Source organism: Cibotium barometz, chromosome 2 (genome assembly GCF_041138505.1).
Source record: "Cibotium barometz isolate CiBa-2024 chromosome 2, ASM4113850v1, whole genome shotgun sequence".
In the NCBI taxonomy this organism is placed as follows: Eukaryota; Viridiplantae; Streptophyta; class Polypodiopsida; order Cyatheales; family Cibotiaceae; genus Cibotium; species Cibotium barometz.
Window position 1 is genome coordinate 35,377,805 of NC_141047.1, and position 17,317 is coordinate 35,395,121.

At 43.3% G+C, this 17,317-nt stretch overlaps 1 protein-coding gene across 4 annotated transcripts in view; it reads right to left on the minus strand.

Annotated features, from left to right (window-relative positions):
• Positions 1–17,317, minus strand: part of LOC147640990 (putative ion channel POLLUX) — an 81,936-nt gene that overhangs the window by 36,081 nt on the left and 28,538 nt on the right. For all 4 annotated transcript variants that reach the window (XR_015268699.1, XM_086817004.1, XM_086816999.1 and 1 more), the window contains exons 5-7: positions 1,981–2,040; positions 1,676–1,879; positions 1,307–1,555 (exon numbers count right to left, since the gene is read on the minus strand). Coding sequence is in view for 3 of the 4 variants with exons in the window: in XM_086817004.1 (XP_086673130.1) it covers positions 1,307–1,555; positions 1,676–1,879; positions 1,981–2,040 (513 nt within the window). In the remaining variant the exon portion in view is untranslated. The remainder of the gene's footprint in view (positions 1–1,306; positions 1,556–1,675; positions 1,880–1,980; positions 2,041–17,317) is intronic.

The following is a 17,317-nucleotide window of genomic DNA, read 5'->3' on the forward strand; positions in this document are numbered from 1 at the left end:
GACCCTAGCATATGAGGAGAGGGGACATGACCTCGCCGTTCTCCTCTCTCACCACAGTATCATGACAGCCCCGCTATCAGCAGCCCCAGTAGGGAGGAGGCCCACAAGCCCCTACCGGAGCTGGGAAATCATCAACAGTATAGCAGCATAGCACATTGGCACCACTTCCCCTAGACTCTTTCACACTAATTATTGGATCTCATTCATATGGTCTTGCCTTACCAAAAATGACTGCTAGCTGATCTAGCATATTATTTGTGTGAGGGAGAGGAAAGTTGTTCTTGATAGTTAGCTGCTTCAAAGCCCTATAGTCCATGCAGGGATACATAGTCTCCTCCTCCTTGTCTTTGAGTTAAATACCTAAGCCACCCATAGCAAGTATGCTAAAATAAACTCTACACAGCACCTAGCACACCCTCCTCAAATGTACTCCAGGGACCCACGTATAACACTTTGACTCGGATCTAGTGTCCTGAGGACTACACAAAAACTAGGAAGGGGTGATGCTGCCCATTGATGAGCATCAATAGGTAAACCCTTGCATATACAAGTTTCAAACCTTGGGTAATTCTGAAGTGCCTCCAAATTTATCACCAAGATTAATTTACGTTCAAGCCCCAGAATCACACAAGGATATGCTCGCAAATGTACCTAGGCTAATCCTTCATAGTAATAGTGAGAAGGTTAAGTGGACTAAAGATTGAAGTTGCCCTTCCATCATTTTTTGTAAAAGCTATTTTCTCTATATGCACCTAAGCTTATGAGTCCAGCAATCTATCTTCTACTTCTTCCATTGATCTATGTATTCCTTCTTGTTGTGCACTCCATAACTTATTTACATGCATGTGTCTAATGTGTTTTCATTTTTCTCCAACAGTTGTTCTCAAGATACATCAAAGAAAAGCTATGTGAATACACACTGATCTGTACCCAAACAACATTATGTTCGAAATCAATGGATACACACTCATCTGTGCTTTCATTTTTCTCCAACAGTCGTTCTCAAGACACATTAAAGAAAAGCTAAGTGGATACACACTCATTTGTACCCAAACAACATTATGTTGGAAATCAATGCCACAGAGTCGTGCAGGGACGGAATCACTGATTGGGGTTGTGCTCTTGATAAAGTGAAATGTGCTTTCGACTGCAAAAAATACAGGCCATGATAGCGACCAAGCAGTTTAACTTACTTTTAACAATTACAAGAAAAGTCTTAGTTAACATAAAATTTGATGCATTGAATTGAGATTCTTCATACTGCACACCCATCAATGTTTTAAATGGTCATATGAGAAAATATGACCTGTGGGAGAGGTGCCGGAGCGTAAGTGTCATCATCCTCAGCAATAACAAGTATCTCATCACCTTCACATAGAGTGTAATCATCATCGGGATTGAGGACAATCCTTCCTGCCTCAGCATAGACTTTCACCCCACAAGGAATTGCATCTGGGAAGCTGATCAAAACTTCCCCAAAGCACATGCCATCCAGCTCTGGCCATCGCTTTATGTAAAATTCAGCCTTCTCAAAGCCAAGAATATCCTCCCATATCTGAGAGCAATACAGGTATAATCATTCTGTGCAGTCATGTGAAGTAAATAGACAAAATACTTCAAAAAAGACCAGAGGGCTGACCCCAACATGCTCAGACCTCCTTTCTTCGGGGGTTACCTGAGCAAGGCCCGGCTGGCGGGCACATTGAATCATCAAGCGACCAATAACATCATGTGCAACAACCGTTTCTACCATTTCTCCACCAACCAGCTTTACTAGTGCCTCGTTATCAAGATCTCTCATCTCCACTACAATATGACCTTTTAATCCCTCCTTGATGCCAGACAGGCTCAAAACTACCCTTAAAGCGCGTGCATCACTCTGGATGAGTAAGCATATAATTAATTAGAAGTAGTTCTGCAATCTCTCAAAAACACTACACTCAGACACAAGCACGTAACAGGAAATCTAAAGAAGTATACCTGGTCAGCATTATCAACTTCTGCGAGAACAATAATAGCTCGAGCTTTGGAAACGGAAACCTGGCCATATAGCAGGGCACAAGAGGCATTAAGCCTTTCTGTTTAAAGTTGATATCCAAATGAATGCAGCTGATCTTATGCAACATATAAAAGCATGCTCTAGACAAGAGCCAGCAACACATCTTATCATTGGAAATTCTTAAAAGATGTACTCTAAGCCCTCTCTAAGATGTTTTGGGGCCTAGTTTAGGGGAAGAAAGGGCCCAGATAGAAACGAGGGGGTGGGGAGGTCAGTGGCACAATGGGGCTAAAATAGCCATTAGACCATTCATGATACAATATATATATTTGCTGGTGAGAGTTGCATACAGCATCCTCTGAATCCTAAATGAAAATGGAAGACAAAACACCAGAATTGTCAATTAACCAAAAAGTCCCCTGATACATCACTGCTAAGTCAAAGAGGAAGCCATGGGTCTGCACTTGTTCAAAATGTGTCTGGAGGCATTATATCTCTAGCCGTGCTAATGACGCATACCCTCTGTCTAAGCAGGCTTCTTTCCTCTATAAGAATTTTGGGGCTGAAAACCGCTCCCAATTAACTGTAAACTTTTAATATCTCCACTGTGTAACCGTCAAAGATAAGATAAAGGTATTATTTTGCAATCCCCCATGTCTCCCAATTAACTGTAAACTTTTAATACCTCCACTGTGTAATCTCAAAGATAAGATATAGGTATTCCCCAAGTCTCCCATTGAAAATCATGAGGTGACGAAAGAATATCCTCTGTATACCAATATCTTTCTTGTTATAGAACCCTCTGCTCCCAATCTGTCAATGAAATCAGCAAGCTCAGCTAGTAAAGCCTAAGGGAGACCCTTGTTTCAGTCATAGTGTGCTGCACCTTGCTTGAAACTCCTCTCTCTCCGAGGATGGATTCATGGAGATCCCCGTATACATACAAATACACGTTGATGACCTCAGGAGATACTGCCTCTATAGCTCCGTCTGAAGTACATCAACGTGAGAGGAGACTATCACAAGCACCACACCCCAACAAAAACAACACCAACAGGCACCAAAGCACTCCGCCTCTATCCCTTGGTCCTCAGTTGCCCTAGAAGATACTTCACTACCCTCCCAGCCAACCCAATGACTTCAGTTGCTGACTCACTTGTCCTCTAAGGTTAGCACTGACCTCCAATATCTTTGATCTATCACTTAACACCCTCTCCTGACCATAGCTGACGCTCAGCTGACCAAACACACCTCCAGCGGACGCAGAAATACTTAGAACCTACTTCTGAAGTCAACTCTTTGTTTTCTATCTGCGATCTGCTCTTCAGAATCCCAAGATGTCCTCCACCGTCAGATAGCTTCACAAACAGGTCGCAAAACCTTTCAGAACTAGTCAGGTGAACTCAATCGACCTCTCTCTGACAATATACTCTCTTGGCGAACTCAGACAAGTCGGACTTTGTCTGTCTTCTGCCTCCGAAATCAACAGCAATTTTAACCCTTCTTAAAATGTCCTCTGTCAACTATAAACCCTCAAATATCACTCAGCTAGGCAAGATATCACCTCACAAACTCTATGCTGACTATCACCAGCTCACAGCTGCTTCCGATTGGGCCGAACCTACCCAACTACCCAAGCTAACCTAGCTGACAACGAAACTCGATCCTCTGAGTCAACTGACACCACAGGGACCTATAAACACTTAAACAAGACCAGTCCCAAACCTCAAAAGCAATCAGCTGACCTGCTGTGTCAGAGTGCTACCTCAGACACACTATAAAACAATAAGCCTTTTGTCTATTGTCCTCAGACGGGTCCAGAACTATCGGCTGATGCACAGAATCACTTACCCTCAACTAATGCTAGTTAGCACAACATCCCTATACCATATGCTGATCGTTCTGATGTCTGGATAACTCTGAATCAACCCTTACTCATGCTAACTGTCCCCAAACCAAACCCAACCAAAGTTAACTCTCACCAGTAGTCTCTTAACCAAGAGAACTCCTTCCCTTCAACATAAATTGAACCAAACCACAGAAGAAAACCTTGATATCACGCAATTTGATCCCCTGGATATTCAAAGAGAACTGTATAACACGTAATAAACTCTCAATCTTGAGTAGATAAAAGAAACAAACCGCAGATCAAAAGAAACACTCTCAAATGACCACAAGGAAATCCAAACATGTATTCTCAAATGTGTACAAGCTCATCATCAACCATATAATCAGCAGAAATTGTTTGTAGGTTTCTCTCACCAGTACAACGAAGAGATGCTTGAGCAATCCTTGGTTCTTCCAAGTATCTAACAGTGATGCACACTGGGAAGTTCTGGGACACCAACTCCCACACATAACTCTCTCCCTCAACTGCAAACCCCTGCTCTGCACAGAACCCAAGTCTTCTCCAGACAAAATCCCCCGTCGCCCTCCTCACAAGATCTGCAGATACATTACTACTTCCAAACCAACTTCAACCGCCAAAAAAAACCCTTCTTCGCCTCCAAAAGATCCAGCTCCCTCACGAGGTCGCTTCCTTTTTCTTTATAGCTTCTTCCCCTCTAAAAATAATCCCCGTTGCCTCTTTATTTTGCACAACTACCCTCTATCTTTATGTGTACCCCTACTTTACCCAATCTTTTCAGCTTTTTTCATGCAACGAAAGCTAGTTACAACTTATTTCAGCCTGCATAGATATCTATGCAAAAACTTACATTTGCTAAGGTCCCTAACCATATCTTATTGATTTTATTTTCCTCCTAGGGTTGGGGTGAACATCTCCATGAGCATGTTCTTTTGGCCCCAAAAAATTCATATCATCTTTTGCCAAACCCCCCCATGGTTGAAACATTCATGCTCAACCAGATGCTATGGACTCCTCTGCAAAAAAGCTGTTCAGATCCCAACAAACTTCTCCATCTCCTTCTACAGCAGCTGCATCAGCAAGCAAGCCTTCCTCCATTGTCTCTGAATCTTTTTGAAGTGTCATGATCCTGCACCAGTAAGGCTTCAATCTGTAGCCATTAACTCTCTTGACATGGAGCTGACCATCCAGATCAGCAAGTTGATAGGTCCCGATGTGCATCACTTTAAAAGGACCTTCCCATCTAATTTGAAATTTGGTTTGTATTGTCCAACCTATTGTTGTACCTCAAAACTAGATCCCCTTCTTTGATACCTATATCTTTCACCTTCTTATTGAAAAGCTCAGCTCTTCTGCTACTCAGTTGAATATAATGGTCCAAGGCCTCCTCCCTGGATAGCTGCAGCTCGTGAAGGTCCAATAGCCTTTCTTCATACTCATCTCTATTCCTCTCCTGATGTTTCAGCAGAAACTGAAGACTGGGGATTTCCACTTCAATAGACATCAAAGCTTCTTTTCCAAAAACCAAGTGATAGGAAGAAAACTCTGTCGCAGTCTTCATGGTTGTTCTGTAAGCCCACAAAGCAGATGATACATGTAAGTCCCACTGCTTAGGATGCTCTTCAAGACACTTTGTTAGCATAGTACATAACTTTCCATTAAACCTCTCAACCAATCCGTTACATTGTGGGTAATAAGGGGTTCAAAATCTGTGGTTAATGTGCAACTTCTTCATCAGTTCTTGAACAATCTGACCCCTAAAACCAGGTCCTTGATCTGTCAATAACTCCAAGGTCATACCAAATCTTGCACAAATATCCTCAAAGACAAACTTGGCCACTTCTTTTGCAGAAATGCTCTTGACACAATTGGCCTTAGCCCAACTACTTAAATGATCCACCCGTCAGGATAAAGTCTTCCCCCTTGCTATGGTAGGTAGGGGACCAATAGCATCTAGGCCCTGTTGAGAAAGTAGAGAAATTGACACACACTATGTGAGAGTGCACTGTAGGAGTACAATGAGCTATGGTGGCTCATAGTTAATTACAAGCGTAAGAGACATGATTAAGATTAAGCTGAGTTGAACAAGAGAGAGAGTGCGCACAAGATAATATCTTTTATTCATGAGTGGAATGCCTCTTTATAGGCTAAGCATACATTGTGTCCATGACATCACCTATGATGTAAGCTGTGGATAGGTGCCCTTTCACACACTCAATGGATGATTGATTTGACCCTTTTACATATGGAAAACCACATGGAGTAAGGCTACTTTTACATTGAGATTAAGTGGGATAAGGTGTGTTCTTGTGTCCAATACATGAAGCCTTCACACTAGCAATATAGTGGGTGTGTTTGCCTATTTCGACACCCCCCACAAAGGACCCACCCAATGATGCAGTTGGTCATGCTGACTTCCATGAGTCTAATTATCTACCCAATGCTCAATGATAACATGCATGAGCATGGTCTGACTGGCAATGCCATACAAAGGTTATGCCAATATGAACTCTTCACACTGCTTGTCATGTATCTTTGTCTTTGTCTTCATGCCTGATTCCCCTTGATGGGCTGAAATGAATGTGAGTACAAAAGTGGATATATGCAAGACAATAAAGCTATGACACATTGTGACTTGCAACATGGGAGAAGGTCTTAGCACATGCTTTTTGGCATGGCCAGTATCTAGTCTCCATTTACAAATGACATGTTGTACAACTAATAGCAAATAGGAATGTGTAACAACAATGTAGAGTGTAGTACAAGTGAGACATAACTTGACTTTAAACATGATTGTGCAACTATAGTGAAGCATGACACATGTAATCTTGAAGTACAAATGATAAATAAACATGTGTAAAAAGAGTGCACAGGACCATGATGGCCTGATTTGACCTTGGTTAGCAAGATGGCTTGTAGACATAGTGCCAAGCAATGTAACTGTCCACCATAAGAGAGTAACTGAAGCCATATTCCATGTGCTCAAAAACACAAATAACCAGCTCAAGGAGGAGGTTAAAAACCTCAAATCTGAGCATACCTTGAAGTACATTGCACCAAGGTTGGATTGGTCAACTCCAGCGACTTTTGTCTTCTTACTCTTGTTGATAAGATAACAGCTCAAGAAGAAGACGAATTGAGTTCAAGCTGATGATGTGGGACCTTTTTGGTGTGGTCCACTCTTGATAAACCTGAGATGAACTCAAACACAATTGCTTAAACCTTGAGTAGCCAAGATTAGTGGTTAATGACCACTCTTAACAAGATTTCTAGGCTACGTCAGTGGCTATGGCCACTGCAGCCACTGGACAGGGGCCTGGTTTTCCACAAAACAAAATGCTATGCCCTCTTAGACAGAGTTGAAGGGACCCATGGGCTTGCTACTCGTCACGGGCTTGGATGTTTAAAGCTCAGGATCGGCTGCGCCAGCTGTACGATCACCTGCGGTTCAAAAAACTGTGCCTTTCTATGTCGAGCTCAATGTCATGCTACTGATGCCGCTGAAGTCTGCTACTGTGAGGTACCAGAAGGGAGCTATAACTCACGGGTGCCCCGGGGGACTAGGGCCTTTGACACACTTGTTGATACCATCAATGCATATTAAAACATTTAAACATGGCCACAGCCTTAACACATATCCATCATCACTTTGCATAAAACATAAAAGCTGGACAAAACATCCACAAATGCTGAAAATGGAGCTTGTACGTGTGACACCGCAGAGAGGCCGGAATGGGCCGACCCCCCCCCTTGGAGTATTTTATTACCCAAGGAGAATAATATCATGTACAAGCTTTGCGGGCCTTACTCTCCCCACGGGAGATGCTGGATTATCCATATACAAATGCCATAACACAGCCCAACACGAAGTTACCAAGCCGGAACACAAGCTGTAGAAATTCCGAGCCAACAATATAATCCATATACCTCCATGTGGGTACTGATTCTTCCCCAAAAACCACGGGTCTTCATGCAATAAAGCTGGTACAGCAAGTACAACTCTCCATTCAGCCGGTACAACAAGTACAGTGGTTGGTACAGCCGGTACAATGGCTAGTACAGCAAGGACAAAAGCTAGTACAATCGATACAATGGTTGGTACAGTAGGTACAACAAGTAAAAGGACTGCTACAGCCAGTACAGTGGCTGGTACAGTAGGTACAAGGACTGGTACAACAAGTACAATGGCTAGAAATCATAATAAATGATTAAATACCCTTGCCTTCAGTATTTCTTCGCGATGGAAGCCTCCAAAACAGTCCCCAACAGTCGGTATTCTTCATGGGCAGCCTTCAAGAGAGAAAGAAAGAGAGTAGCCATCATTAGGGTAGCCTGTAACGGTGGTAGAGGCTAGTGTGCAGCAAGAGAGCCTCCATTAATGAAGAGAGAGGGCTCCAATTTATAGATTTGGGGCTCCCATGAGTGAAAATGGAAAGAGAACGCTACGATGACAAGTGGAGAGCCACACAATAGCTGGAGTGACAAGTGTGAGGCCACTTGTCTCACTTTGATCCACTTTCTTGCCACATGTCCCAATCGAAGAGATGGGTTCTCCCATAATCTTTTACTCTAAAAATATCCCAACTAGTAGACATTCTGTCATAGGCACTTTGCCAACTCTTGGTATCTGCTCAATTCCAGATATAATGACGACGCGAACAGAATTTCCATCAGAGTCGGGCCAAAAATAGCAACTCTCCTAAATTTTAGGAGTGTGGTAGGATAATCTCCCATTCCCAAAGCTTGTACTTTCCAAATATTTAGCCATCCTAGAGTCCACTAGACCCCTTTCATATTAGGAAATGTCCAAGCTGGTGACAGGATCACCCTAATGTGAGGGAGAGGCCTATGGAGTTTGGTTGCCATGTTTTGGTGGATAAAGAAATCTAAGCACTCCAAGGGCTGGGTATCCAGATCCACAATTTCAGGAAAGCTACGTGAAGTGTGATTAGTGCACCTAATGACAACGATTAAAGGCTAACGACATGATCAACTACAAGCAATTTGGAGTGGAAATGATGCGGAAGGCTTGAGGAAACATACCTACACTAATGCTCTAAAATACCATGTTGAGAAAGTAGAAAAATTGACACACACTGTGTGAGAGTGCAGTATAGGAGTGCAATGAGCTATGGTGGCTCATAGTTAATCACAAGCTTAAGAGACATGATTAAAATTAAGCCGAGTTGAACAAGAGAGAGAGAGTGCGCACAAGATAAGGGCAAAAGTTAATATCTTTTATTCATGAGTGGAATGCCTCTTTATAGGCTAAAGGTACATTGTGTCCATGACATCACCTACGATGTAAGCTGTGGATAGGTTCCCTTTCACACACTCAATGGATGATTGATTTGACCCTTTTACATACGGAAAACCACATGGGGTAAGGCTGCTTTTACATTGAGACTAAGTGGGATAAGGTGTGTTCTTGTGTCCAATACATGAAGCCTTCACACTAGCAATATAGTGGGTGTGTTTGCCTATTTCAACAAGCCCCACTTCTCAAAAGCTCCATATGAAATGATGGTCTTCCTCAATTCATGGTGCAATACTCTTCTTCCCTGCTTCTAACATGGTTCACAGCTTCTACACCAATGGTAAATATCCCTCCTCATACTGGGCCATACATACCCTGTTGTCAAAACCTTCTTCAGAGTCAACTTCAAAGCAAAGTATCCTCCACAAACCCCTTCATGGCACGAGGCCATTACAGCAAAGATCTCTTCTCTGGTTGGAACCTTTCTCAAAATCACATCTTTTCCCTTCATGTACAGTTGATTATTTATTGCACTATACTGCACAGCTTTTCTAATGAAACCATACCTCTGTTTTTTAGCCAAACTTGATGGTACCAGACCTGTATGCAAAAACTCTTCAACCTCTTGGAAACTTTCCCTTCCCATATAGATGGGGTGGGCCAAAGCCAAGATATCTGCATCCAAGTCATTGCCTACCCCCCTCTTGCCAATGCATCAGCAGCTTGGTTTAAACCTCTCTTAACATGTTGGATTTGCACCTCTTGGAATCTCTGTAGCATCTTTCTGATCTGAAAACACCATTCCTCCAATTTGGGATTCTTACCCTTCCAGACAGTTTGAAGTTGCCTAATCACTAACAGGCTGTCCCCTTTTATGATCAATTTGTTACTCCCTTTCTTCTGACACTGTTGCAGCCCCTCCAATGTGCCATACTCAGCTTCATTGCTGGTTTGTACTTGCAGCTTGACCCCCTCTTGGTAAACTACCGTACCTTCAGAATTCAACAAGACAATCCCACCACTAGCTACCCCTAAGCTTCTCTTGAAGGATCTATCAAAAAACAAGGTATATACATAGGGTAATTCTGCTTCAGGTTCTCTCCACTTGGGTGCTTTCTTCTGCTTCACTATCTCCTCTCTCAACACCAAAGGATTCTATCTGTATGTTGAAATGTCAACCAAGGTGGCTCTTGTGCTATCCTCTACTATACAGGTGAACTGGAACTCTTGCAGCTCCACTAACCACTTAGACAACCTCTTAGATGGAAGGTCAAATTGAATCAGCTGAGGCAATAAAGAATAATGAGTCAGTATAGTAAAAGGCTTTGGAAGCAAATATGACCTGAACTTTCTCAGGGCAAATACAACAGCTACCATCACTAACTCTGCTTCAGTGTAAGCCCTTTCTCCATTTGTCTTGGTCCTACTGACAAAATATATTGGCCTCATGTAGGAATGCTCTCTGCAACAATACTACTCCAATGGCATCTTCTCCCACAGTAGGATTTACAAAGAATTCTTTGCTAGAGTCCAGAGGCATGACAACTGGCAATGTGCTCAAAATCTCCTTAACCTGCAGAAATGCTTCTTCTTCCTTGTCTTGCCACAGAAATGGATCCCTTTGGGTAGCTTGCTGCAATGGATACAAGGCTTGAGACAATAAATGAATAAATCTTGCAAGATACCTGACTTTGTGTATAAATGTCATCAGCTGTTTCACAGTCTGGGGTGCTTCCAATAATAGTAAAGCCTCCACCTTGGCAGGGTCTTCCTCAATCCCATTGTTTTACACAACATTTCCAAGCAGAGTGACTTTGGCCTAAGCCAAATGGCACTTGTCAGGGTTCAGCTGACCTTTCAAATCATCTAATCTCTTTAGAGCTATCCTGAGCTTCTCACGGTGGAACAATTTGCTACTATAAATACAGAAATCATCTATGAATACCCTGATAAAAGATCCCAAATAAGGCTCAAAAACAAGGTTCATAAATCTCTGGAAGGTGGCAGGGACATTAGTGAGCCCAAAGGACATCACTCTATAGGCAAAACATCCCCATGGTGTGATAAATGTAGTCTTCTTCTGATCCTCTAGGGCTATTGAAATCTGGAAATAACCAAAGTACCCATCACAAACACTATACCTTTCATGCCTAGCCACACTGTCTAAGATTTCATCTTAAAATGGCAATGGATAGTGGTCCCTCTTACACACACTCTCCACTTTCCATTGTTTTTAGGTGTTATCACTACTAGGGAGGCCCATTCTAAATTATCCACTGGAAAATGAAACCTTCTTTCAATAGCTTGCTCACTTCTTCTCTCAATACCTACTGCTGCACTACCCCTAATCTCCTCAATCTTTGCACTGCTAGTTTAACTTCAAGCTTTAACTGTATCTCATGTTGCACAGCTGACACCCCTCTCACTTGAGTATAGGAAGAAATGAATAAATATGGGAACTGCTGCAACATAGACATATTCTTTCCTTTCAGAGTCACTGCCATGTCCTTAGCAAGCATTTTCTGCAGCATCTCTTCTTTGTCTGACTGCTCTGTCACCTCAGCTTCCACTTTCTTTCCTTCCTTTGTGCCCAACTACAAAGACATACACATAAGATCTGTATCTCGCTCCAACAGCTGAACTTCTCCCTCATCATCCTCAGAGCTTTCATCCTCCCCTATTTCTATACTCTCAATAGAACTGGTTTCTTGATTCTCCTCCTCTTCTGATGATGAACTATCCTCTGAAATCAGTTATTTCCCTTTACCCATGTCATTTCTGACTTGCTTTTTGACTGGCTGATCCAGACCCAAGATGAGGTGCCCTCTCCACCAATCCTGACCTGCCCTCATGGCTATCAGCCATGGTCTCCCCAATATCAATGGATAGGCCTCTGTGCTTGCTGGCATCACATGGACATCCAGCTCAGCTTCCAGACCAAGTATGGTCACCTTCAGCTTCTTCACCACTCCCAAGCATCTCAGCTTGGCATTGTTGGCCATTCTCACTCTGAATTCTGAAGGGGCACTCACTTTTGACCTCAAAGCTTCCATGGTATGTTGGGTCATAACACAAACTTGAGCACCACCATCAATGTATACTTTAGGAACCTTAAACTGCTCTATCCAAGCATCCATCCCAGGCAGGTAATCCTTGTCACCTTTAACTCTTACTATGTTCAGTTGTCCTCTCTTCTTCACTTTCTTGGGAATCTTGATACTAACCAGTTTGCTCTAGGTTCTCCTAAGTTTGGGACATATTTGCAACAATTGGGACCAAGACAAAGTGGGTCTTTTTTGTTGGAGATCTTTCTTCAGATCATCTCCTTCTCCTAATGGAAAGTCTTGCATTCCTATCTTCCTCGTGGATCTCTCCTCTTCCTTTCTCCTTCCTTAAATTGATCCTCTACCTGCTTCCCCTTTTTCCTTCTAGATGGTCCAACTTCATCCTCACCTTCAGCACCCCTGGTCCTTTTGTTTGCTAACATCTCAGCTTCTTCATCCATTCCCAGCAAATTAATCTCCCCAAGCCTAAGCCCATTTGTAGGTTGTAGCTAAATTGGAGGCCCTTGTGGTACTGGCATCTCCTCTTCCCTTCTGACATCTGGTCTCTCCTCCCTTCTAGGTACTAGAGGATATATATCTCCTCCCATTCTCCTGGGGTAAGGACACTGAGGGGAAATATGTCCTCTTTCCATGCAATTAAAACATTGAACATTCAGGTTGGGACCACCTCTGCCCCTGCCTCTCATTCCTTCTCTTTCTCCTGCCCTAGCGACATTTTTGCCTCCCTGCAGCAAACTTAGATTTAAATTTTCCATCTGTTGAGTCAGTTGGTTGATCCCTTGCATCAATTGATCAACTGGCACATGAACTAGAGCAGTCCTTCCTTCCTCTGTCCTTCTTTCCCTAGTCATAGTAAGTCTATTCTGAAGTGGAACCTCTCTTTGCTTCTCTGCCAACTTCTAAAGCTTCCACTCTTTTTCTCTTGCAATCTTTAAAACTTCATCATATGTAACCTGGTCTTTTCAGTTCAACTTTCTCTTTCATGTCAGCATGTAAAGACTGAATAAACATCTCTCATCAAAATGATGGGAGGATGCTCAGTTCCTACGGAAGCATCCCACCTGCTCCATAAATCTTTAAACCTATCCACAAATTTCTCAAACACATCTGACAGACTGTGCTTCAGTTTTTGAAAATCTTGCCAAATGGCATATGGGGACTCACCTTTCTGATAGTGCTGAACCAAAGCTGCTCACATCTTCATAGGTTTTCCCTTGGTGTGGCTGACTTCCCCAAATTTGGAACCACCTCTTTGCATCCCCCATCAATAACATGGACAGCAATGTCAATTTGTCCTCATCACTATCCTTTCCAAATGTGAATGCTATCAGCTCCATTCCAACCAAAAATTCTTCTCGGTCCTCATTGACATGTCCATGGAACACGGGATATGTCATCATTGCCACAAACATCTCAACGCCTAATAGTTCTTAACTCTGCCAACCAAATGAAGGGTGTCTTCTGGAAGCCCTCCTGAGTGGGGGCACCAAAACAATGATGGCCTCAAGAGATACTGCCTCTATAGCTCCGTCTAAAGCACATCACCGTGAGAGGAGACTATCAAAAGCACCACACCCTAGCAAAAACAACAGCACCAGGCACCAAAGCACTCCGCCTCTATCCCTTGGTCCTCAGTTGCCCTAGAAGATACTTCACTACCCTCCCAGCCACCCCAATGATTTGAGCTGCTAACTCACTTGTCCTCTAAGGTCAACACTGACCTCCAATATCTTTGATCTATCACCTACCACCCTCTCCTGAGCACAGCTGGCGCTCAACTGACCAAACACACCTCCAACAAACGCAGAAATACTTAGAACCTGCATCCGAAGTCAACTCTTTGTTTTCTGTCTGCGATTTGCTCTTCAGAATCCCAAGATGACCTCCACCATCAGATAGCTTCACAAACAGGTCTCGAAACCTTTCAAAACTAGTCAGGTGACCTCTTTTTAACAATATACTCACTTGGCTGACTCAGACAAGTCAGACTTTGTCTGTCTTCTGCCTTCGAAATCAACAGCAACACTGACCCTTCTTAAAATGTCCTCTGTCAGCTATAAACCCTCAGATATCACTCAAGTAGGCAACATATCACCTCGCAAGCTCTCTGCTGACTATTACCAGCTCACAGCTACTTTCGATTGGGCAGAACCTACCCAACTATCCAAGCTGACCTAGCTGACACCGAAACTCGATCCTCTGAGTCAGCTGACACCATAGGGACCTCTAAACACTTAAACAAGACCAATCCCAAACCTCAAAAGCAATCAGCTGACCTGTTGTGTTAGATTGTTGCCTCAGACACAGTATAAAGCAATAAGCCTTCTGTCTACTATCCTTAGACAAGTCCAGAACTGTCAGCTGATGCACAGAATCAATTCCCCTCAACTAATACTAGTTAGCACAACATCCCTATACCAATCATTCTGATGTCTGGATGACTCTGAATCAACCCTATACCATATGCTGATCATTCTGATGTCCGGGTGACTCAGAATCAATCCTTACTCAGGCTAACTGTCCCCAAACCAAACCCAACCAAAGTTAACTCTCACCAATAGTCTCTTAACCAAGAGAACTCCTTCCCTTCAACATAAATTGAACTAAAACACAGAAGAAAACCTTGATATCACGCAATTTGATCCCCTAGATATTCAAAGAGGACTGTATAGCACATAATAAAGCCTCAATCTTGAGTAGATGAAAGAAACAAACCACATATCAAAAGAACACTCTCAAATGACCACAAGGAAATCCAAATGTGTACAAGCTGATCATCAACCATATAATCAACAAAAATTGTCTATAGGCTTCTCTGGCGAGCAATCCTTGGTTCTTCCAAGTATCTAACAGTGGTGCACATTGGGAGGTTCTGGGACACCAACTCCCACACATAACTCTCTTCCTCAACTGCAAACCCCTGCTCTGGACAGAACCCAAGTCTTCTCCAGACAAAATCCCCCGTCGCCCTCCTCACAAAATCTGCAGATACTTTACTACTTCCAAACCAACTTCAACAGCCAAAAAAAACTCTTGCTTCCCCTCTAGAAGATCCAGCTCCCTCACGAGCTCGCTTCCTTTTTCTTTATAGCTTCTTCCCCTCTAAAATAATCCCCATCACCTCTTTATTTTGCACAGCTACCCTCTATCTTTATGCGTACCCCTTCTTTACCCAATCTTTTCGGCTTTTTTCATGCAACGAAACCTAATTACAGCTTATTACAGCTTATTACAGCCTGCGTAGGTATCTATGCAAAAACCTACATTTGCTAAGGTCCCTAACCATATCTTATTGATTTTAATTTCCTCCTAGGGTTGGGGTGAACGTTTCCATGAGCATGTTCTTTTGGCCCCAAAAAATTCCTATAAACGTCACATGCTATGCATATCCAGATTGGCCAGTTCAAGGTATCTATTTAACCAACACTCATCGTAAAGTTGGTTGTATTGTGATGACATGGCTGTTGACATCAACTGCTGACATGGCACATGATGATATCATGCTGAAGGCATGTGCATGTGGCATATGATGATGCCATGCATGATGTCATCCTGTAGTGGTAGATGATGATGTCATGTATGATGGCATGCTGACGTCATGCATTATGTCATGCTGATGTGGCATTGATAGTCAAAGGCAGTCACCTACACTGTCACCATCTGGTCCTAGAAACCCTGGTTTCTAGCCAATGTCCAATGAGACTGGATGACCATGTGGTCAGTACAAGATCTCTGTGTGAAGGGAAGATTTCCAAATTACATATGCATAGCTCAGGGTATGCATGTGCTCGTTAGATGATTTACTAGAAGTATGCCTTGTTTTGGTGTATTGTTTGTGCTGCTGTGGATCAGTCTTGTAGTGCCGGGGATGCCCCGAACTACGGCTCCCCTGAAGCTATGGTCGAAGCAACTACAGGAAGTGTGGTGATGAACGAACATAGAAGTAGGAGCGGTATTTGGGAGAGACCCAGATGACAACCACTGCCCATGTGTAGTGGCGGGGAAGTGGTGAGGTTGCCTAGTTTCATTGGGCCGGGCCATCTAACTTTAACTACTGGATAATAGATAACCGGTTTACCTACTAGATAATAGATAAGATGAATGATTTGGACTAACCTGCAAGCCACTAGAAGAGATCTTTACCTACTAGATAAGTGGCCGGAGCAAGGATGGTGGACATCCATACAATGCCATGCCAAAAGAGATCCTTGGGGTGGAAACGGAAGCGGAGTGGATATGAAGGATGGTGGAAGGAATGACAGAAGGAGCGGAGTTGGTGATGGTAGGGGTGGTGGAGCGGAGCGAAGTGTAGTGGGACGCACTTGTAGGAGGTAGGGCAGAAATGGCCAAATGAGGCCAAAAGATTACATCACAGTCCATGTTATATCTTGCCATGGAACAAAAGAAAGAGAAAATGAAAATGAAACTGAAAATATAACTAACTAATGAAAAACGAGAAATAGAAACTGCCATGAAAAGACATCATCATCAGAGCTAGTATAATCATCCCCCGGGGTGGGTAGAGGACCATCTAGGATATCTAGCATGGGTGATACAAGTAGATCAGATATCCGTGACATATCCACTCGGTCAGAAGGGTCTGATCGGTGTCGGTGGAGCACATCCCGTATCTGCTGACGGATAGATGGTGGGCTCTGGGTGGAGGTGGGTGTCTAGCCCATTGTAAAGTATTGGCTCGGGTGAGGATGACTCCCATGGCGGTGTGGGATCTCTATTAGGAAGGGCTCGAGCTGGTGGCTGTGTGGTTGGATCCAGCTTCTCAACATCCTCAGCCTGTCTCTGGAAGAAACTGGTAATGGGCTGCTGCCGAGGTCCAGGCGGTGTTCGTGGGCAAGGCTCTCTGAGAAGGGACTCTCTGTGTCTGCGAAGATCAAGTAGAAAGAGACCCAATCATCGCTGGTCAAAGTAATCAATGATCCAAGTCAGTGGATCAAATCCCTCTCTGAAGAGGCAATGGAATCTCCCTCGTATCTCATAATAAACCGGACAATGGCAAATATGGTACTCCTCGGTCAGTGGATCGAATCCCTCTGAAAAGGCAATGGAATCTCCCTCGTATCTCATGATAAACCAGACAATGGCAGATATGGTACTCCTCAGTCAGTGGA